The following is a 23,115-nucleotide window of genomic DNA, read 5'->3' on the forward strand; positions in this document are numbered from 1 at the left end:
TCTGCAGCTTGGATGTGGAAGATGCCGACGTGAAGAGAGATTTAAGAAGGCAGCAGGCAAGACTGGTACGGAGCCTGGGCAGAAGCAGGATGGCAAGTGACAACAGGGACAGGTTGATGGACCATCCTCTGCTGTCCTAGGGGTATCTACGGAAGGCAGCCTGGTGCACAGTGACTGGTGTGGGCACTGGCCCTGGCTACTTTGTAAAGGGAAGTGGAAGCCAGAGCTGGGGATTCTGGAAAATACTACATAAAGGAGAAACTGCTCGCTAGGGGCTAGATATTTGCAACGATTGCATTTGAAAAGTCCGGTATCTCGGAATGGAAGCAGTTTGATTTAATCGCTCCTGATACCACACAGGTTGTTTTCTGTTCTCACCCTTGGATTTTGAGGGCCGACAGAGAAGTATAAAGGCGCCATCTAGTGGTCAAATAACAAACCGTTAAAATATTTTACAAATACACCAGTCCAATCAGCTTGATGAAGTGCCCCTCCCCTCCTCCCCATCTCTCAAGAAGGCTCGCTAATGGAAAGGCTGCTCCTCTGCTGATGGCTTCATGGTGGGATGTTCTGGGGATTTTAGGAGGTGGGAACCACCTGGAGGAAGCAGGTGCCTTCTTCCTGTCCCGCCATCTGGTTGGAACGTCCACCAGGCCGCAGTGTTGGGGCCAAGGAACTGTAGACTGGACTCAGAATCCATGAGCAGAAATAAATCTTCCCTCCATGAGGTTGTTGAGCGATATGTCTCCGGGACGAGACAAGAAGCAATACATGGTTTTCAAACATTCTGCAGATCAAGGCATAAAAGTACCGCGGTGGAATCCATGTTCTGGAACAGACTGAAGAAGCTTGTCAATGGCAATCAGAGCTAGCTCCAGGAGAGAAGGTTAAGTGAGAAAGTGTAGGATACTCCATAGATGTGCAGTCTTTCAGTGTGGAGAAGTGAATCTTCTTATTATATATTCTATAGCCCAGAGCATTTTTATGTATGAATCACGGGCAGTTATTAAATATTCAGAATTAAGATACTGCACATAGCTAAACACTAAAAAAAAAATTAAAACGTACACTTTCCTTAAATACTTCTCAGAGAAGACAGAAATACCTCCTCTCCTTTGCAATTGCATTCTAGCATTGTTCCACGTGAAATACAAAATGAATAGGTAGTAACGGATACTAGCACGTGCTTGGTGATTGTGAAGTTGGGACAGTGTTCGAGCACTGTTCTGTTTTACTCTACAAGCATTTTGGATTCGTTAACGTTGATGGCTTTGCAATCCTTGTTTTGTTGTCTTTGGGGGCTTGTTGTCTTCGCTTTGTCCTGCTCGGAACCATTTCCCTTCGTCCCACTCTCTCACCTTATGCTAACTCTTCTTTGTCATCTCTTAGGGCCCTTTGCATCCTGCTGATTTCAGTTTGAGAGTACAGACTTTGTGCAACTGTTTTCTTTGACTCGTACTAAACAGACCCTGAACTTCTTGAAGTGAGGGATAATTCATTGACTGGTTCCTAAATTCCCAAAGCTCAACAAGATACCCTCACATAATTGTGCTCAATATATGTTTTTCATTTTGGACAGCGTGTAAGTGATTGACACTGACTGAAAATGATGTGGACACAGTTCAAATACATGCCAGGACAAAAACCAGGTGTTTGCCATACAGGGAGCTGTTTGAGGATGCTGAAGACTCCACCACAGCCATGTTTCCTTCTAAAATATCTTCCCCTGTAGTACGGATGTTTTCAACATTCTTTTCTGTTGGACACACTCATGACTCAGCTCTTTGCAGAGTCACACTCACTGGCAGGACTTAGGGAGGCTCTGGCTTGCCTACCTTGTCTCCATCAATCTGTTCTTTACCTAAACACTGCAAATGAGAGTATAGGTTATGCAGAGATACTTTCCGAGGTGAGTATATTAAGATGTACCTTCAAGGTGCCACGGCCTGGTAAATTGCTCCTCCTAAACACAGCCCCCTGGAAATTATGGAGTCTCCATTCACACCTTCAATTGCACTTGTCCAAACCAATTTGAGGAAATACATAGAGAAAACTGAAAAGGCCAGTGGAGAGCTCACTCAGTAAAAACGCTGGCTGGGGATACTTGAGGACTGGAGTTTGATGCCCAGGATCCACAGGCAACCTGGACAGCTGGTTTGTCACGTGGCGAAATAGGTACAGACATTTGCCACCAAGTCTGAACACCCAATGCCCATCTCTGGATCTCACATGGGTGGAAGGAGAGGACTGACTCATGAAGATTGTCAAAGGCTGTCAGTTAACCTCCACATGCACTTTATGGCGTGTGTGTGAGTGTGTGTGTGTGTGTGTGTGTGTGTGTGTGTGTATGTTATACTCACTATGGCCCATGTTCTTAATTCCAATTTTGGGAGGTAGAGACAGAAAGGATCCTGGATTTGCTTGATAGCTAGTTTAGCAAGCACCAAATTCCAGTAAGATACTCTGCCTTGAAAAAACAGTGATTGGCTCATAAGGAACAACGCAAAGAATGATCCTTGTCTCCCTCCCGCCACACACCTGCACATACATGAACACACAGACACACACACACACACACACACACACACACACACACAAATCTGACAGACAAGGTTTTTTGTTTGTTTCTTTCTCTCAAAACCCATCATTGAACTCTGCCAGGCTTCCTTTATTCACGTAGGCAGGGAAGAATAGGTTCCTATAAATGGACACTGTGTGCTCTTGTCTGCATTTCTTCTGATTTTTGTTTTGAATTTAACAACTCTTTATATGGTTCCCTTGGCATTTCTACCTGATCTCGTGGTGCCTGTGAGGGTTCAAATGTGAGCTGTCTCCAGCCGGTAGCACTATCTGCGAAGGAAAGGGAATTTTAGGGAGTGGGATGTCACTGGAAGAAGCAGGTGATTGACAGTATGTCTTTAAAGGACCAGTCTCATCCCCAGTACTTTCCTGGTTCCATTTGCTTTCCAGCTACCATGAGACAAGCAACTCCTCCTCCACAGGCTCTTGTCGCCACATTGTTCCGCCTCACCTCGGGCTAAAACCATGGAGCCAGTCAACCAGAGCAGAGGCTGAAACCTCTGGAAAGACGGGCAAGAGAAGTTTTCTTCCCATGAACTGCTTCGGGTGTTTGTCACAGAGACTAAAAGGCAAATGGCACCACTGCTTGATACTTTCTTGGTATATCTGCTATATTTTTTATCTTAAAAAAATCCCCTTGTTGCATCGGTTTCATTGAGTAGATGAATGTGGATGTGGAAAACAAGCTATGATTCTCACAGATCAGGAGTTCCGAAAATAAGTTTTCTTTCTGTATTTTCTTACATTCATCGAGCTCCTTCAGTTTGTTACAGGGGAGGATGCAGCATTCCAGTGTGTTCATCAGTGGCGTCAAGGCTTCTCCTGTGGAATAATCTTCCAGGGCCACCATATGATACCTAGTGAACTCTTTCATGCCGTTTGAGTTTTCTCCAAGATCCAGTCCACATACTTGGCCACGTTGGTGTAGACACCTGGCCTTTCCTTTTGACCACAGCCTTCACCCCAGCTGGTGATGCCCACCAAGTGCCAGACCCCATTGTGTTTACAGGACAGCGGCCCTCCAGAATCTCCCTGCGAAAGGGGGAGAAAAGGAAACATGCGTGGATCGCTTCAGATGCATCCTTGTATCAAGTACTGTTCACTGCAACTTTACCTGAAATTCTGGTCCTTTCACAAGGATCTAAACATCCCATTGCTTACCTTCATCCAGCTTTTCTATTTTAGGTTTTAGTTTACCTAAAACCCACCACATGTCCTTGTAGCTTGTGATCACGGCTAATCTGAGTTGTCAAGCTCACACACCCAAGAAGAAGGAACTCCAGCTGAGGGGCTGCCACCATCAGACTGGCATGTGGGCACGTCTGTGGGGTGCTTTCTTATTGCTAATTGATAAATTTTTTTTTCACAAAAGAAAAGTCGCTGAACATGAGCCCAGAAGTAAACCAGTAAAGGTCATCCCTCGGGTCGCTGCTGTGGTTCTGGACTCGAGGTTCCTGCCTCCGATTCCTACCTTGACTGTCCTCTGTGGTGGACTGTCGCTGTAAGCCATAAACCCTTTCCTTCCCTAAGTGGTGTTTGGCCAGTGTCTCCTCACAGCAACAGAGGGCAAACTAGGACAGTGCTCCATGGTAGAATGAAGCGTTTTTAAAAATGCATTAAGTTCTCCCTCCAATCTGATGGAGCTGATTGGTCGAAACCCTCCTACCTTGCATGCATCCTTCCCCCCTTCTTTATATCCTGCACAGATCATCTTGTTGGTTATTTTATGCTTTGTGTATCTTGTCTGACATTCTTCATTTGACACCAATGGTACCTTAGCTTTCTGGAGAGAATTTTGTATTTTGCCTGAAAAAGATCATATTAGTGTTTTAGTGGAATAATATTAAGTGTGTGCATACAGTTATACTTAAAAGTCAAAATTTTACACAAAAATATTGAAGGAAAAAATGACTAAGCTTAATTAATTTTTATAATTACAGAGTATAAAGACATTATTTCCACTATTGTGTATATAATTTTATTAATGTTATTAAGTTTAAAATTAATTATGACACAAAGTAGAATTTCTTTTCAGACAAAATAATTAGAAATCAAACTAGAACTTTTATATGGAGTGTTAGGCCTCATACTAAAAGTCTTCAGTTAAAATAGTCTTTCGAGAGGGTTAATCATATTTAATATTTTTCATCAGATATATTGGTCTTTTTATTACTCTTCCTGCAATTGACCAGTGTTACTTTAATCACATTTTGGCCATGTGACTAGAGAGAAAAGAAAGGTTTTGGTTCAGCTCTGCTCTTCGATTTCAAGATAGAGCAGAGATAGATGAATCCGCTGTTACCTCGTGATCTGGTGTACCCCCATCCGGTCACCCAGCACTCTGTGTACAGTACGTTCCTGTCTCCTTTAGAAGGTAGGCATATCGGCCGCTGAGAATCTAGTTGCGGAAATCATACTTTCGTTATCAGAAGCCACTATGGTTTGGATCTGAAGTGTCTCCCCAAAGGCCCACATTTCAAAGACTTCACCCCACTTTCTGTCACTGTTGGAGATGGGGAAGGTGGGGCTTCTGGAAAGACATTAGGTCATTGAGGGTGTGCCCCTCATATTAGGACCCCAGCCCCTTCCCTTCGGTCTTTCTGCTTTCCAGCATCCATGAGGTACACACTTTGCTCCTCTGCACATTCCCCAGCAATGGCTCCAGTAAGGTCCCCCAGCCCCAGGCGGAAGCCTCTGACATCCCACAGCCCAGATTACTTTTCTTCCCTACCAGGTAGTTACGTCAGGAATTTTGTCAGTGATGAAGAGCTTTCTAACACAGAAGCAAAACCAACTGTTTTCCCCAGAAAAGATTGTCATTTCACTTGACTTTATTCGTGCTTTCTCTATTTATTATATCCGTGTTATCTTTTTCTCAAGTATTTTCATGTCTTGTGTTCAGTGTTGTATATAAAACATCCCAAGTCAGGGCTAGAGAGATGGCTCAGTGGTTAAGAGCACTGATTGCCCATTCAGGGGACCTGGGTTCAATTTCCCAGCACCCACATGGCAGCTCACAACTGTGTAACTCCAATTCCAGAGGACCTGACACCCTCACCCAGACATACATGCAGGCAAAACAACAATGCACATAAAATATATACAAATAAATTAATAATACAAACAGCTGCACGCCTTTAATCCCAGCACTTGGGAGGCAGAGGCAAGCGGATCTCTGTGAATTCGAGGCCAGCCTGGTCTACAAAGCAAGATCCAGCTCCAAAACTACACAGAGAAACCCTGCCTTGAAAAAACAAAAACAAATAAATAAATAAGTAAATAATAAATAAATAAACATCCCAAGTGGAAGGGACGAGAGAAGGATAAGACATGCCTCTTTACACAAACTTTCATTTTAACCAGGTTTCATGTTCTGTGATGTTTCCTTAGTGCTATTCTCAAGTCTTTTGTCCCTAAAGCAAACTGTCAGACTACATTATTCTTATTATTTCTGTATTTTATAAAATGATGTCATTCTATGAACCTGAAGAATCCCGAAGGCAAGTCTCTTCACCTGCATCTCAGAGTGTGAGCTAGGGTTCTCAGGCAAGACCTTCAGTCCCAACAGAGTGACGCCATCTTTCCAGACCTTTCCTTGTCTTGCTGTTGTAAGGGCCTGGCAGATGGGACTGCTTCCTCCAAGGCTGAGCACGTTATCTAGGTCACCTTTATAGACTACTTCCCACCTAAAATTCTATATACCTGTATAATTCATGGCTGATTCCAGTTTCAACAGGGCTATATCATACCCACTTTCTGCCATCTTATATTGATCATGGATTATTATTTCTTGAACCCTGAAGAAAGTAGTATCTTCATTTATTTCTGATTGATTTACAATGTCGCCATAGACACGCAGGTTTTTAGATGTCTCTGCCCTACAGAACAAACCACAGAGTGAAAAAAAAAAAGATCTATCACTAGACAATTCCCAGACATTTGTGTTTCAATGTTTTGTACTTGGTAATCATTCCCACCTTTAGGAGGAAAAAAAGTGATTTTATTCTAAAAAAAAATTTAGTCACATATTTCCCCTACAAAGAAAGCACTGGATAGACTTTGCTTTATATTGAACATATTCTCCAGCACATCGACAAGCTCAGGAAGAGCTGGGTTTTAGTCTCCACCTTGTCACTGACAGAAGAAAATCACATGAACTTTCTCATATGAGCTCATAAATGGGATTATTGACCTCAACTGTAGCGTTATGAGTATGTGCATGTATTATGCAAAAAAAAATCAACAAAAACAAATAAACGTGTAAACCTCTGTCTGAAAACAACTAAGAGGACATTGAAAGCAGCAAAGGGGAATTGTGCTTAACCAAATTGCCTTGGGTTACCTACTTCCCCAGGTGAAACATTTACATTCGGTCAATACTGAAAACCATGAAAGTAAGGGATCCAGTTTGATGGTGTGTACTGAGCTCTATGTGTTTGGGGGCAGAGAAAGAGAGAAGAAGGGAAACATGGCCCCAAGAGCAGGAAATTGGGAACTTCATGCTGGCCCTCTGCAGCAGGAAATCAATGACTGAAAGCCTTTGGAAATCGTTTGCATTCGGATGTAAAGGCAGAAAGGCATGTTCCAGCACCTGCTCTAAGGCTGCCAGATGAGGAGTGGTTAACTCTTCCCTGTAGTTGGCTCTCCCCACACAGAGAGAATTCATTTAGCACATGGGATCGTCTATAATTTCAAAGTGTTTATCTACTATTACGGTAGCCCAGATCTCACCTACACATGAAGCCCAAGGAGAAGAGCAGTAGTACTAACCCAGAGAAGCAATGAGCAGCTGTCAGTATCCACTGGTTTCCAATGATGGAGCCTCCACACAGGTGTCCCTGGACAGGCGAGGTGATGTGTAGGGTCACCTGCCATGGCCACTCACCGTGAACAGATGCGGTTCCTCCAACAATCCTGGGCTTAATTTTGGTTGTGCACACTATAACAGAAAGTGCATAGTGAGTACTTGCCTATGGCGTCATTGTCATGGGTCCTTCTGTTACTTGAGAAATCTCTAGGAAACCTTTCAGCCTATAAGCAAGAAGGTAACCTTTAGAAGGTTAGTGAGCTAGCAGTAACTAGGGTACATTATCAGTAACTCAATGAAGACCTTTAGTAATAGTTACATCATGATGTCTGTTCCATTAGTTTAAACAGAATGCTGGAAATGCTCAACATTGTGTTTGAGATTAGAAAACACTTCTTTTAGTGGCATTGCTGGGTGTCTTTAGAAAGTCAAATTACACTAGAGACCAGCAACAGTGTAAATATGACAAACACCTCAGTTAGATGTGTCCTTTACAGGAGGGTATTGTGTAGTCTAATACTGTACTGTGCAACCTACTTATCTAGTTTACACATCAGAAGGCAGACTGAGAGGAAACGCAGTTTTATTTTCCTCCATATTTTCTCCTCTAGCTATCAATCTGCCACTGATCTGTTCTGTCACCTCCACAGGCCAGAGTCTATAAATTCAACAGAGAAGAACATAATGAAGGCAGAAAGGGGTGAGAAACGGAACCTTCAATTTATCAAGGTGTCAGTTCTGGAACTCAGTTTTTAAAGCATGCCCACATCACTTAACAGTATTTTCTAATAGTCCCATCTGCCACTAAGAAGTAGAATTAAGACAACACTTGTTTTGAATGTTCCTTTTTATTGGGTAAATTTATCGTGAGGAAAACGGAGAATGGATGAACTACACCTTAATTGACTTTCTTAAGAGGCGTGGGTCACCTAGAGATCGCCATCAAGTCTCTGACTCTAGGAAGGCATGTTTTCTGGTTAGGATGTTAGAACTGCTGGGACAAGACATCCAAATGTGCTATAAATCAGGTCCCTGGAAGTTGAGGATGGAGTCACCTTCTAGCCTAGTAAAAGATTTGACATAAAAGAGTTTGTACTTCCAAAACTGTCACGAGGAGTGATTAGTGTTACATTTCGTTTCCTAGATCTCAGGTACATCACAATTAACAGGACATCATAACATTGGACATTATGATATATATATATATAATCATTATTCATGTTTCACTGAAAGATCAAGTGGGAAGGCAAATGAATAACTTAATTAATGCACTGGTTAATAGTTTAATCACTGAAAATTAAAATAAAACAAAATTCTTCTGGTGTTGAAAGCAAAAATCAGCCCTCTGGGTCTGTCTCTTTAGGAAATGCTTTTTGAAATATATAGATAGATAGATAGATAGATAGATAGATAGATAGATAGATAGATATAGATATAGATACTTAGATAGATAGATAGATGATAGATAGATAGATATAGATAGAGATATAACACATACTCAATTTATCAATTCATGTATAATTGAATGAAGAATTGGTTCATATGCTTAAAGCATAGGAAGGTTGGGCAAAAGAAGCTGGAATAAAGGAAAATCTCTAAATATGTTAACTCACAAATTATCTCTGTTCTGTGTCTATGATTGTTGTCATTTTTGATACACGATCTTGCCATTTAACCCAACCTGGCCTCAAACCTCTAATTCTCCTGCCTCAGCCTCCTGAGTGCTGGGATTATAGGCTTTTGTCACTGTTTCCACCCCTCTGTGGTTGTTGCTCGCCAGTTTTGTGTCGATGATACCTTCACTTAAATGCTTTCCTTCAGTTGCTGTGTTTCAAGTACTCACCATTATCCATTTTGCACAACCTCAATGTGTATCCAGAGATGCCGCCCCTCCCATGAAGTATCCTAGTTGGAGATCCATTCGAAGAAAGTTTTAAGTAACATCTGCCCCTATGGTTGAAAACAAAACAGTATAAGCATAGCACATTCTACAAAGAGATGCTCCAAACACATCCACCTTGACTCCTGTCTTACATCCCTTCATTGCAAGACCCTCGAGACGGGGAATAGGTAAAGAACTGGCAGCGGACGGCGTTGGTACACATTTTCTGGCAGGTTTCGTGGCCTTTCACATCAACAATGTCCAATTCTTCTCCCAAGAAATCGGTGTCATTGTAAAAGGACGGATGACAGAATACTAGACAACAAAGCACATGCCAGATTTGAACCATGCAGCCTTCACATTCGTCTATCTCGGGGCTGTTGAGCTGGAGAAGGAAGTCCTTCACTGTTTACCTGGGGTGCTATGCCTGCAATGCTGGAGACTGAAGCCAGAAAGGGCGTTGCTCTTTGCAATGCGTGAGCTTGGTAATCCACTTTCAGATGTCTTAAGGAGGCAAAGATTTCTAAGGTACGAAAGGGGATGTATAAATAAATCATGCAGAACATATCAAAGAGACAGAACACTGCTACAGCACATATGGAAAGTAAAGTCAGCTCACATTGGCATTTAATAGCGACCACGTCCCTATCACTCCTCTTGAAACATCAAGTCACAACGTGCCATTAAACTGTATGTCACCGAGAACTTTTCAAAGCGCCTTGGAACTTGCCCTGTGGTCAGTGTTCCCAGAGTCTTCCCTCCTGATGTTCCTTTCAACAGGTCCCACCTATCTCAAAGAGTCCGGCATTTGCCTGCTGCTTAGATATGTCCTATCTGGATTGTGCAGTACATCTTCATTGGCTGCCTTTAAAAGAGGACAAGTCACCCTTAGTGGCAGCTTCTTACCTTTGAGATTCTTTTGGCCATTCTTTGGAAAAGAATGTAAAAAACAGACAACTGGGGTGATGGGTACAAATCCGCCGACAGACAAAGGCGTCTGGGGCCAGCACGCTGTCAATGTTGGGGTCTGCAAGCACCGTGTTAGGGAAAATGTCCCTGATGCAAGCTGTACAACAGAAGAAACGGTGTTAGGCAGTCAGGGCATCAGCAACGTCATAGACATTCCAGACAGTATTTGATCATTATATTCAAAGAAGAAAGTTCACCCAAAGTTTTTTTTATTTGTAAAATTTTTGTATAATTTTATTTATAAAATTATTAAATTTATAAAAAAATAACTGATCATTATTTGAAATTTAAGAAGAAATCCTTTCTAGGACATAATGAGCCACGTCACATGAAGACAGTGACGGGTCATTGGGTCTCCTTCATCAGTGAACATCAACGGTTTTCCAAGTCTGACCTACGGCACACATCCTCAGCTTCCTCCAGGCTTCATGGTGCAAATACCTCCTTGAGAAAACAAATAGTTACCCAAGTTAGAAAGTCCACAGGACTTCAGGGAAAATCCGGATACCACGTGACTGAGCTTTGTTATTCTGGTTGGTGTCCCCGGCTGAGTGTACTTCAAAAGACAAGTTTTACTAAATAAAACAAAAATGGAAAACATTATTCTTTCCAAGTATATATATAATAGCACAAGAGGATAAGAAATTACCATCTGCAGGGAGGAAGTGGCTATAATAATAAAGGAATTACTCTGAGGAGTGTTCGCCTCCAGGGTTAGTTGGCTGGCTGAGTCCTGGCAGCTCCTCTATCCACAGGGTGGCCCTGTGGACTCAGGAACAATGTTATCTCATCAGTGAACAGACAACCTGAGAGAGCCGATGCCGTGTGAGGAGTGGAGTGTGTAAACGGGTAATTTCTCCAGCTCTTTGTAACTTTAGCCCTCTAAGTACGCTTCTTTATAAACCCTAGGAACATTTTCCTGACTCGCAGTTCACATTCTGTTAAGCCGAAGACATAAAAATTGTCCTCTGAGTGAAGTAAAGAGAACCACAGAAGGCTATTATCCATTTTTTATTACTGACTTTTAAATACATCTTTGAGGTTTTACTTCCTATTCACTTCTTTTTCAAAACTGTGGAAAGCAGAATATGAATAGTCAATGTTAAAATCCAACTATTAAAAATGTAGTTTAATGTGCAAATCTGGGTCATGTCAAAGATTCCTAAATCTAAAAGTGAAGCTTGGGAGCTGGAGAGAGAGTTCTTCTGGCTTCTACGGTTACCTGCACATATTGCATCTATACACACAGCACCCACACCCACACGCACACAAACTTATTTTAAAAGAACAAATCGTATAATTTTCTAGTAAACATTTAAAGCTAACAAGGCAGATTTAGTCGTTAGTGACCAGATCACTTTTCTATTATTACGTAATAGTTATCTTCCCGGAAGATTTCAAAATCCCACATGAAACAGTCTCAAACTTTGTCTACGAGCTTCATCTTAGGGAAGGAACAGAGCGGTACAGTTAGCAGGATAGATAAACAGACTTGAAGTTTCGATTCTTTAGGTCAGGACTACTCCAATATTTGTTAGACTGGAAAGAGTACTGCCAACCAAACCAGTTGCAGCTCCCTCAAAACTACCAATGCAAAAATGTAGTGCTTTTGAAGTCAGTTCGGATAGAGGGTAAGTGTATGTCTGCCTTATAACAGTGTCATTGAAACAGAATCTGTGAGGCTGCACTGTATGTACTGTCCATTGTGCGCGCGCGCGTGTGTGTGTGTGTGTGTGTGTGTGTGTGTGTGTGTGTGTGTGTGTTATATGGGTATGCAAGTGTGAATAGGAAGTCCAAAGGAGGATTTTTAATGGGAGACAGCTTCTCTCATTAAACCTGGAGCTGACCAGTGAGCCCCAATGATCCCGTCTCTACTCCCTCACCCTATCCCCAGGCCCCAAGCACTGGGGTTAAAGGCAGGCACAACTACTTTTGGCTTTTATATGGGCACTGGGATACCAACTCAGGTCTTCATTCTTGCACAGCCAGTGTGTTTACACATTGAAACACCTTCCAGCCCTGAAACACAAAATCTTGATTATGAATTAAATGCATGCTAATTAGACACTCAATGAGCTTTCCATGACGAAACAGGGATTGCTACTATGCAAATGTCTTTTGGGGGTTAAGGAAATTTAGGCTTCACGTTGATGAAAATAACTAATGAACCAGTGGTTTTCCTTGCACTGGCACTCCTATATCCTGGAGCTCAGACTCCGGCTCACTCACCGATGCGCCACACTGGGAAAACGCCCTGTTGCGTATGTGAAAAAGTGGCAGTGGGCGTCACTTGTGCATCTCTCTTGGCATTCCCGAGCATCCTTCACAACAGAACTGTTATAGTTCATGCCCTTCATGTCTAGGTCCACATACACGTCTTTGCTGCAAGCTGGAAATAAAGGCAGAAAATGCGAGCACCGCCAAAAGCCAGGTGGAGTTGCCGTAGGGCTCCCCAGCAACTGGCGCTCTGGACTCAGACTTCATTTCTCACCCACTTTCCCGCGGAAGTTGTTAATTTTGTTTCACTCTGCATAATTCCTACTCCCGCTATGAGGTATTGTAAGGAAGCCAACGTCCTTATACTGGAACAACTCCAAGCTTGTACATTTGCATCTTGTCTCTCTGACCTATGTGCCTGAACTGCACTGACAGATAGATTCACTCATTCCTTTATTGAAAAACACCCATTTCATTATTAAGACACGTACCACTTCAGTCTGGGCATTTATTTTTCTTTTGGTTTGAATTGGTATCTATAATAAGGGCTTTTTTTAAAAAAGACTTATTTATTTATTATGTATACAGCATGTATGACTGCAGGCCGGAAGAGGGCACCAGATCTCATTACAGATGGTTGTGAGCCACCATGTGGTTGCTGGGAATTGAACTCAGGACCTCTGGAAAAGCAGCCAGTGCTCTTAACCTCTGAGCCATCTCTCCAGCCCCCAATAAGGGCTTTTGTGTACAATTTTAGGCTGAGAAGGAAGAGGTCAGTAAGAAGTAAGAACTGAGGTACTGACGTGCTTTTGCGAGGTTAAGAAATACTAATGAATGGGAGTGTGCTTATGGGAGAAAAGAAAGCAGATATCCATGCTCTCTACATAAGAAGATCGTTCTTTAGTGAGGAAGCTTAATTCTAGACGGTACTATTTTATTTCATGCCACAAGACTGGATCTGAAACGATTACATGTATAAATCATAATGGCTAGTATTTATTTGGTAAGAAATCTTACCACTTAATTGATGAGGGCATTGCTTGAAGGAATATCCAGAAATTGCTCCTGACATATTCACCATTGGCAGTGTTTCTGTGACACTGTCCTTCAGGATGCAGGCAAACCTGTTCTTTTGAAAGAAATAGCATTACTCACTGGGAATTCATATTTCCAAAGATGGATCCTAAGGACAAAGAGAAGGAAACAAACTACTGAATGTCATGCCAAAGCAAATGTTTACTTAACAAGAGTCTGGCTTTGCTTTTTATTTCAACATTTAAAAGAACACACGTGACCCTCCTCTCCAACAGGACATGGACAGGAATGGACGGACTCTGAACTATTGCAAAAATGTTGTTAAGAATCTAACAGTTTTGTATAGTCAATGAGCTGAAAATGGTTTTCTTTTACAAGGCTACATTATAAACTCTCTCTCTCTCTCTCTCTCTCTCTCTCTCTCTCTCTCTCTCTCTCTCTCTGTGTGTGTGTGTGTGTGTGTGTGTGTGTGTGTGTGTGTGTGTGTGTGACATGCATGTGGAAGCCAGAAGAGGGCAGTGGATCACCTGGAGCTGGAGTTACAAATGACTGCAAACTTCTGGAAGTGGGTGCTGGGCACAGACCTCGGGTCCTCTAAATAGCAGCCAGTGATCTTAACCACTTAGCTATTCCTCTAGCCCCTACATGATTACATTTTCCAATGGTGTTGTAATACAGAATGTTCTGTTTGCGTCTGGTCAAACAAAACCTAAAGTTTTATTCCTGGCCTTGCTCGTAATAGTAGGCTTGCCAATCTCTGTTCTAGATTTCAGAAGAATAATTTATGTTTATGGAATTATGTAAATATCTATGAATCCAGCAAGAACAAACAAAGATAATAGCAACTTAGCTTTTGCATAAAAGGTTATATACTAAATTTTAAGTTTAGCATAAAGACAGAAATGAATGGTATGTCTAAGATTTTAAAAGTATGAGTAGAGAGACAAAACAGCCATAGGAAACTGGTGAAATTTGATGAGAATTTAATTAGCTGCTATAAATAACACTTGAAGGATGTAATGGTGTAGGGTAATTTTGTTAAATTTCTTACACTTTCTTTGTGGTGAAGGGCATGTTGGAGTATTTAGAGGTGCAAGGCTACGATATTTTAAAATCATTTTCAGTGTTTAGCTGTGAATATGTACAGGTAGGCAAAGCAAACCTGGCAGGTATTAGAGGGAGCAGGAGATTATTGTTGCAATTTTCACAGTATTTTTATAAACTTTTTTTCCTAATTGAACAATTAGAAGAAAGTTCTAGATAATAGCCACTATCATTAGCTAACAGCAACAAAAAGAACAAATATAAGACAAAAACATGGGAGAGAAAATATGACCTTAACATTGAGATCTCAAGAGGCATTACAGTTTCTCACAAATGTACCTCGACATCATTCTTTCTGTAATATTTAATATTTTAATGGAAGAAAAATTCAGTTTCCAGCTGGTAACATCACAGTTCATATAATGGCAGAAGGGAATGTGTAAGGAGGTAATCAGTAGTGGTAAGTGACTGGCCTCTAAAATGAATTCCTCTTCAGAGAAACATGAACAGTTACCATTTGGTAGGATCATCCGAAGCTGACTCAGCCATGAATGTGAAGAGCAAACACCGTGGGTGGTGGGTGCAGACCAGTTGGCAGTACTTGGCACTCGGTGTGAAGACAGTACTTATGTCACCTCCTTGAAAGCAGGTGTCTTTGAAGAGCTTAGTGACACATTCTGTGATGAAACATGTGGGCACACATTAGTGTGGGTTTGGGTAGGCACTTACCTCGTTAGATAATCTGATAATGTCAATGGTAGCATGCCTACTTCCCAGAAAATAAGCCTGAACTCTGACATCAGATTAACTAAGGCTCTTGGGTTAGCTTCTTTAGTGAATGGCCCCAGATGGAAATAAAACCACGGACAACATTTGTTGGCCTCAGTGAATCACATTTGTGAGTGATTGTCTTGGGAGGGCTGCAGGAGCAATTCAATGATTTCTCAGCTGTTGGTGAGCAAAACATGATCCTCAGGAAACCCCTTCAGGTCAGCAAAGGCTTGCCACGTTTTTCTTCATTCATTGTCTTAACACTGCAGCATACTAAAAGCCAAGACTGATGGCCTCTCACATGATGTCATGTTAACACTAAAAACGGACTCCTTTACCAACAAGAAGTATAGAGTCCAGGAAAAACCATTGAGTTGTATTTAGTTAAAAACTCAGGTAAGTTTTACTTACAAAAAGCCAAACTGCATAAAAATTTAAAAGTCCTCTGTTGCTATAAAGAGATACGTAATAATCCGTATGGTATGTGACCTTTGGGACTGTTCCCTAGTGACTGAATAAAAGGTTACAGTTCTTCATGAAGTCATATATTCTCATGGAGAGATACTTCTAATCCATTTTTTTTCTTTATAACATTGGAAATAAATATCGAACTCTTGTGGAAATACTTCAGGAAGAATAAAACCTAACTCAAATATGTACTGTTGTAACAACCGTCAGCAAATGTCTTGAGAGAGCCATAGTCACAGAGCAGACAAAACTGTCATATGAGGTTCATGGGACTTAGGTAGTCAACGAACTCACAAGATCTCCCCTGGTTTTTCACTGACCCCTAAGGAAATGCAGTATATACCTTACATACATTAGTAAGCACTTAACTAGATTGATATTTATACTGTGATATATAATGTCACGATGACAGCAAATATCGTTATGACTCCTAATATTGTTATGACTCCTCACCAGTTTGTTGGCCACTTCTGTTTAGTTCACCACTAAATCTTTTCATATATCGTGTGACTCAGAACCACACCTAATTCTTTTTTTTTTTTTTTCCGCTTTTTTCGAGACAGGGTATCTCGGTGTCGCTTTGGAGCCTATCCTGGAAGCTCTGTAGACCAGGCTCGAACACACAGAGATCCAACTGGCTCTGCCTCCCACCTAATCTGCTGGGATTAAAGGCATGTGCCATGACCACCCTGCTCACACATAATTCTTTATTGAATATTTTCCATTTCAACTGATCATATTTCAATATAATTAATCTCCTCAGTAATCCTATGTATTTTTAGTCCGTGCATTTAGGAACATCATTCTGAGAATAGACTCCACAGCACTCATGTAGCTGCTGAAGGAACCCTTGAGGGGAAGAACATCTCCACCACAGATCTGCTTCCAAAATTCAACAGAGGTTTGGCAGGGAGCATGGCTTTCTCCATTATTGACAAGTATCCCAGGAGCTAGCTGGAGATTTGACTTTTTCCAAGTTCTGTGTTGTCTCCCACCAAAGCACATTGTGGCAGCTCCCAGCCAACCAGTGACCTATTCCCACCTCACACTGTGTCTGCTAACTCTAGGCTAACTCTAGAAATTCACTGTCTTTATACAAAGCCACTGTGACACCTTAAAATGTTATTATCATGCAGAACAGCAACTTTGGGTAAGTTGGGTTGATTTTTAAAAAATTAATAAGTGTGCAGTTTTACTTAGGAAATAGCCACTATTCGAATCATTTAATTTTATAATATTGATTTCCATAATCTCAATATAGTTTCTAGTACTGGTGAATGTTGTCCACTGTGTATTGAACGAGTTTGAATGGAAGAGGGTGGCATAACACCTCAAATGCACCCCGTACCTCTCCAAGTCCTGAGATTACAAGCACGTGCCACCACTTCTGAAGGCACATTGAATTTATACTTAGACTCCTTGATGATCTGCCTGAAATAATCGATGTGTTCACTACTTTGAATTTTCTATGTACATAATCGTATTTTATGGGAACAATCCATTAATCTCCATCTTTCTCCTGACGTTTAGTTACTTTTACCTTGCCTACTGCGGTGAGTGGGATCTCTCATACAATGTTTAAGGGAAGTGACAGTAGACATTCTTTCAAAACACTTATTGGCATAAATTCATTGCACTTAGTGGTGTACTTCACAGGGTCATTTGCATAGAGGTTTATCGTGTACTCTGACTCTATTATTCTCCATACCCTCCCGCTTCTCTCCTTCCTTCTGTTCTCCTCTACTCCCCTAGACTCCAGGGTCAGAGAGTCTCACTTCAACCTTCGTGACATATAGACATAATTTTATCTTTCTGCATAAAGCCTAGAATCCACAAATTTGAGAAAACATGACATACATCTTTCTCCGTCTGACTTATTTCACTTAACATGATGCTCTCCAGCTGCATCCACATCCGTCATACAAATGGCATGGTGGGTTCATTGTTCATTGTGACCAAATAAAAAATGGGGACACAAAGTTGGGTGGGTATGCAATGGGGCATGGGTATGGGAAGAGTTTGGGGAGATGGGAGTGAACATGAGCAAAATACAATGTGTGAAATTCTCAAAGAATTAATAAAACTAAATAAACACCGTGTTCCCTTCCTCGTGTTCATATGTCCACCATTTTCCTCATACATTCGTCTATGGATGGACACCTAAGAATACTCCCTAACGTGTTTGTTGTGAATAATTGCCTTGCTGGTGAGGCTGTGGGAAAAGTAGAAATCTATAATGAGATTTCACAGAAAGTTAAAAGTAGAGCTGTACCACTCCTGAGAATATGCGTGAAGGACTCTAAGTCAACATACCAAAGCCACTTGCATACCTCTCTTCATTGTCTCCTGTCCAAAATAGCCAAGTTGTAGTTGTGGATATCGTGCCTTTCCCTCAGTCCCTTAGGGAAGCGCTTAATAGTTCAGTCACCATTATGTATGAGATTTCCTGAAAACGTTTGGTTGGAATTTTTCTTTTGTAGTTTTTGTTTGTTTGTTTGTTTGTTTTAAGATACCATTGGTCATTGGAAGAGTTCCCTTCCGAGTTTGCTAAACATCTTTTTGTTATGAGTAAAGTTTAATAAAAAATAAAAATACTAAATATTAAATAAATCAATTTTTATTAAATAAAATTTTGCTGCATGCATTGATGTCCTAAAGGATTTTAGTTTTGTTTTTCTATGGTAAAATACGTATGACGTAAATTGGCCACTTTAGCTTTTTTCAAGGATATAATACTGTGGAGTTAAGGATATTTCCATTATGCAAAATTGCCACCACCATTCTAGATGTCCTTCAGCTTTTCCAACTGAAAGTCTGTACTCATTAAATGACCCTTAGCATTAACCCCTGGTCACTTCTCTTCTGTCTCCTGTCCCTCTGAAACCAGTTTCTCTGGGGACCTTATAGAAGTAGGTCATTCATGTTCATTTGTCAATGACTTATTTCATTTAGTATAATGCCATGAAGGTTCAGCCATGTAGTATGTATTAGAATTTCCTTCCTTTAATGTTGAATAATATTCCATGGCATGTGCACACTGTAATATTATATTTTGTTTAACCATTTGTTCATTGATGAATACTCAGGTTGTACTATGGTATGGATGAGTGTGCTTCAAATGCCCATATGTTTCTACCTTGCAGGTCCTTTGCATAGCAGTCTTATAAACCCAGGAAAACAAACCTCTGTTGGAGTATTCTTTTGAGTCTGCATCCACAAATGTAGTGTGTCTATTGCTTTTTTTAAAAAATTAAAGTAACTTCTCACTCTTTGAATTAACCAAACTTTGCTACATTATGACAATGTAATGTCTCTTAATTTTCTTTCTTTAAAACAAAATTTTAAAAACTTTTTCATTGTGTATGTATTGTGCCACATGTTTGTGTGGGTGCCCACAGAAGCCAGGAGAGGGTGTCATATTCCTGGAAACTAGCGTCACAGGAGGCTGTGAGCCACCTGCCATGGGTGTTATGAACTGAATGGGTACAGCCGATTTTGAAACCATTTTTTGGACAGAGTCTTGCTACATAGCCCCACCTGGAGGGCTCAGAGCCCCCACTTTCTCAGTTCGGGGCTTTCAAGTGTGATACACTACAACGGAGAGTATTTTGTCAGTTATATTTGCATATGTATCCATAGACAAAAAGTCTTGTAATTCTCAGAGTGTCCCTGTGAACTTGGTGTCGCTGAGACTTTGAAATGGGGTGCAGAGCATGGATGCACTTTCTCTAATCTGTATTTACATTCTGTTTAATTCTTTTCTGCTAGTTTCCTCCCCAGTCTTCTAGCTCCTTTGAATTGTTTTCTTCTACTTTCTTGGAATGTATTGTCATTGATTTTTTACCCTTTCTCTATTCTAATGTATGTGCATACATTTTTACAGTCATTTCAGTCCCAATCTGCTTACATCCCAAGGTTTCATGTGCTGTATATTAATTATATCAGATATAATTAAATTTTTATTGTAATCTCTTCTTTGAATGAAATTTTAGAATATACCTACTTAACTCAACATTTGGGATTTCTCAGTTATCATTTTGCTATTTTTTAGCATAGTACTTTTATAACTAAATGACATGCTCTATATAATTTTTACCCTTTAAATTTTATGGAGACTTATACAGAGCAGAGAAATCCTTGAATGAATATGTAAAGGACAGGTGAAATCCTTAGTGAATGTGTATTGTTTGACATGGGCGTGGTCACGTCAAGGACCCCAATGCTTCAGACCCATGACAGTGCTAAAGCCTTCCCATGAGGAGAGGCTCAGGTGGATGACAGAATCTTCCTCCGGTGTGAGTGCCAGTGTTGGTGGTATTGCAAACACTAATAGCCCTAGATCACGGTGACTGCAGTCTAAGACTTCTTGATGACCTCCTACCGAGACTAGCTAACACATCCCTTGTACTGTACATAATAAAGGTGTTGAGGTTCCAGGTGGTTGTACTATAGTGGGTGCTGCTCCATCAGAGTGAACACAGCCCTCCTGGTCCCAGCTTTGTTGTGAGTGTGTCTGTGTGTCTGTCCTTTCTTCATTCCCTAGTCACTCTAGTCAGGTTTCCAGGACCAAGCCACGCAGGACCAGGCAAGGACGTGTTCAGAGTGGCCAGTATTTATTAGTGTTTTTATGTACATAAATAACATGTGTCTATATCAACACAGTTGTTTAATTCAGTGTTTAGGATGTCAAGACAGGCTGGGTGATGGTAGCACACGCCTTTAACCCCAGCACTCAGGAGGCAGAGGCAGGTGGATCTCTGAATTCAAGGCCAGCCTGGTCTACAGAGTGAGTTCCAGGACAACCAAGGCTATACAGAGAAACCCTGTCTCAACATACAAAACAAACAAAGAAATGAATATATCAAAATAGTACTGACAATTTACCAAGAAACTAACAATGGAATTTCAAACAATGACAATGAAAGAATAACCTGAATAGCAATCTTATCACAAATCCAAATGAAATTATAAACTGTATAGTTTAATATGTTACATAGTGTTTATTTTATTTTGAATCCATACCTATATTTGCCACCTTTTACATGTGCAACACCAAAAAGAATTTACTATGGTTAAAGGCCAGTGACAGTCTCAGAGATTCAATGCAACATAAATAAATTACTTTTAAAACAGAGTTTTTAAATTTTCATTTTAAATAAAGAATAAACATGGGGGAAATATACTTACGCTAAGTTGTTATGATCAATATTAATTGGGTAACTTATAGTTATATTAATTATTTCTACTGAATATTAAGTAATTAATAAACAAATTCAATAGTTAAATTAATCAAATGTGTAAGCTGTACATTAATATTTTGATAACATTTTCAGCCCAGAATTGCCATGTGTGTGTGTGTGTGTGTGTGTGTGTGTGTGTGTGTGTGTGTGTGTTACTGGATTGAATGCCTTATGGAAAATTAATCAGTGAGGTGACTCAAGTCTTTGGCTTTCTAATATTGCTCTTAGGTACCATTACAATGTGTTATATAGGTAGATATAAATACAGGTCTATAGACAGACATAACTATAACACAGATGATACAGGCACAGTCTCTTTGTAATCTTGTATTTAAATCTTTCTTTCTTTGGACTCCTTAAGTGGGAGCCTTGATTGGAAAATAAATGATTTTGCTTCCTTCCCTGGAGTTAGCACACGGAATTATCCCACAGTAATTCATGGAATTACACTGTTTCCTACTCTACAGGTCAGGAAATTAACTATTTCTAAGCCGTATTTAAATAGTGAGGAGAGTCCTTAAAAAACTGTGATAAAGATGCTGAAATGTAGCTCTTCACAGCTGATGGTTTCTGGCAGGGGGGTGGACATGTGAGGAAGGACTCAGCGTTCTTTAAGGGGCTGGCCATTAGGAGTTTGACCATGCTCCAGTGAGTGTATCGGCAATACAAATTGGACTTGGTGGTTTTTTTTTTTTGGGGGGGGGATGCAAGGGTGGCAGGGTGGATCTGTCAGGAAGGGGAAGTAAGTGTGATCAGGTGCATTGCATGAAATTCCCAAATAATTAATAAAAAATTTATGTTGGGGAAAAAAATAAAGAAAGCAACACTTACCACTAGAAACTGAGGCAAAGAAGATAAAATATACCACCTGATGTAATGAGACCATCCTACAAAGAGAAGAATGTCACTGTTTTTAGAACATAAATTGTACATTTGTAGCTAGTTTACTGACACCAGAATTTACACAGAATAAGAGGAGCGGCTCACAGGATCGCTCGGTAATGTTAGGACAGCCTTGAGCAGGGTGCGTACTGTTCAATCCTGTGAGAGTTCTGCTGAAGCCACACTGACCATTCATCCTCCCTGCCCTCTCTCAATCTCCACCTCACCCACCTAAGAAATCCTCCAGTCACTGCCATCTGATCCCCTCCCTACTCCAACTTTCCATCTTTTTTATCCTTTTTCTTCAGTTTTAAGCTCTCTCTCTCTATATATATATGAATTATTATATTTTATTATTACTATATATGAAAGATTATATATGTGAATGGTTTATATATATATATATATATATATATATATATATATATATATATGAATGATTATCCTCCTTATAATTTCTATTTCTAAAAAAATCTTACTTCAAATTCATTAATATATTGTCTTGGTCACTTGTAAATGTATGTGCCCTACTAAATACTGAAAAGGCTCTTTCTCTCTTTCTCTCTCTCTCTCTCTCTCTCTTTCTCTCTCTCTCTCTCTCTCACACACACACACACACACACACACACACACACACACACACACACGCCCTCAGATCCAGTTCCTGTATTGCTCTTTAATCTTTTTCTTGAAAAACACTTCTCATTGGCTACACTCCTAGTCTTCCACTGCCTCCGCCCTCAAGTCGACTGTGGAGGGTGACTGAGTATATCTACAATGTGAAACCAGATGCATGTTAAAAATCTACCTTTCTGTACTGAAGAAAATTAAGCCCTCATTGAAGCAGTCGGGACACACCGTTAGGCATACGTGGTTGAGAGAAAAGTCCACTTTTAAAGCCATACCTGCAGACGCTTCCTCTCTCTTTGCTGCGGTCCTCCGTCCGGGTGTTTTCTTTCTTTGACAGAGGCTTGTTCCCCTCTAAATGAGCTTGCGTAGGACACTGTTCCCTAAATGGTGACTTGTGCTGGTTTCCTCCGTCATGTGACATCCTGTGCACACCATGCTCAGTGTGTCTGGCGTCCGAGAATATCCTTTCAGTCCCTGCTAATGCAACCCACCTCCGGAGAGTTTCGAGCTCTTTCGACACACCACATTTGCCTGCTCTCTTTCTACTGTGTATTCAAAGCAGCAGCACACGCCGAGGTGGCCAGAGAAAG

At 40.7% G+C, this 23,115-nt stretch overlaps 1 protein-coding gene across 2 annotated transcripts; it reads right to left on the minus strand.

The window, feature by feature from the left end:
* Positions 1-3,441: 3,441 nt before the first annotated feature.
* Positions 3,442-21,899, minus strand: LOC131894463 (coagulation factor XI). Of its 2 annotated transcripts, XM_059244720.1 has the most exons (13): positions 15,049-15,098; positions 13,473-13,579; positions 12,468-12,627; positions 10,704-10,813; positions 10,176-10,335; positions 9,683-9,792; positions 9,425-9,584; positions 9,231-9,346; positions 7,351-7,519; positions 6,283-6,458; positions 4,883-4,978; positions 4,247-4,386; positions 3,442-3,612 (listed from the first exon to the last, which is right to left on the minus strand). In XM_059244720.1, the coding sequence occupies exons 1-13, from the start codon at positions 15,081-15,083 to the stop codon at positions 3,451-3,453; spliced, it is 1,701 nt and encodes a 566-aa protein (XP_059100703.1). In that variant the 5' UTR covers positions 15,084-15,098; the 3' UTR covers positions 3,442-3,450. The 2 variants fall into 2 exon arrangements, with proteins under 2 accessions (XP_059100703.1, XP_059100704.1); XM_059244721.1 differs by lacking the exons at positions 3,442-3,612; positions 4,247-4,386; positions 4,883-4,978; ... (5 more) ...; positions 10,176-10,335; positions 10,704-10,813 and adding an exon at positions 21,845-21,899 and having other exon boundaries at positions 12,464-12,627; positions 15,049-15,211.
* Positions 21,900-23,115: the final 1,216 nt, after the last annotated feature.

Source organism: Peromyscus eremicus, chromosome 17, assembly GCF_949786415.1.
Source record: "Peromyscus eremicus chromosome 17, PerEre_H2_v1, whole genome shotgun sequence".
NCBI lineage: Eukaryota > Metazoa > Chordata > Mammalia > Rodentia > Cricetidae > Peromyscus > Peromyscus eremicus.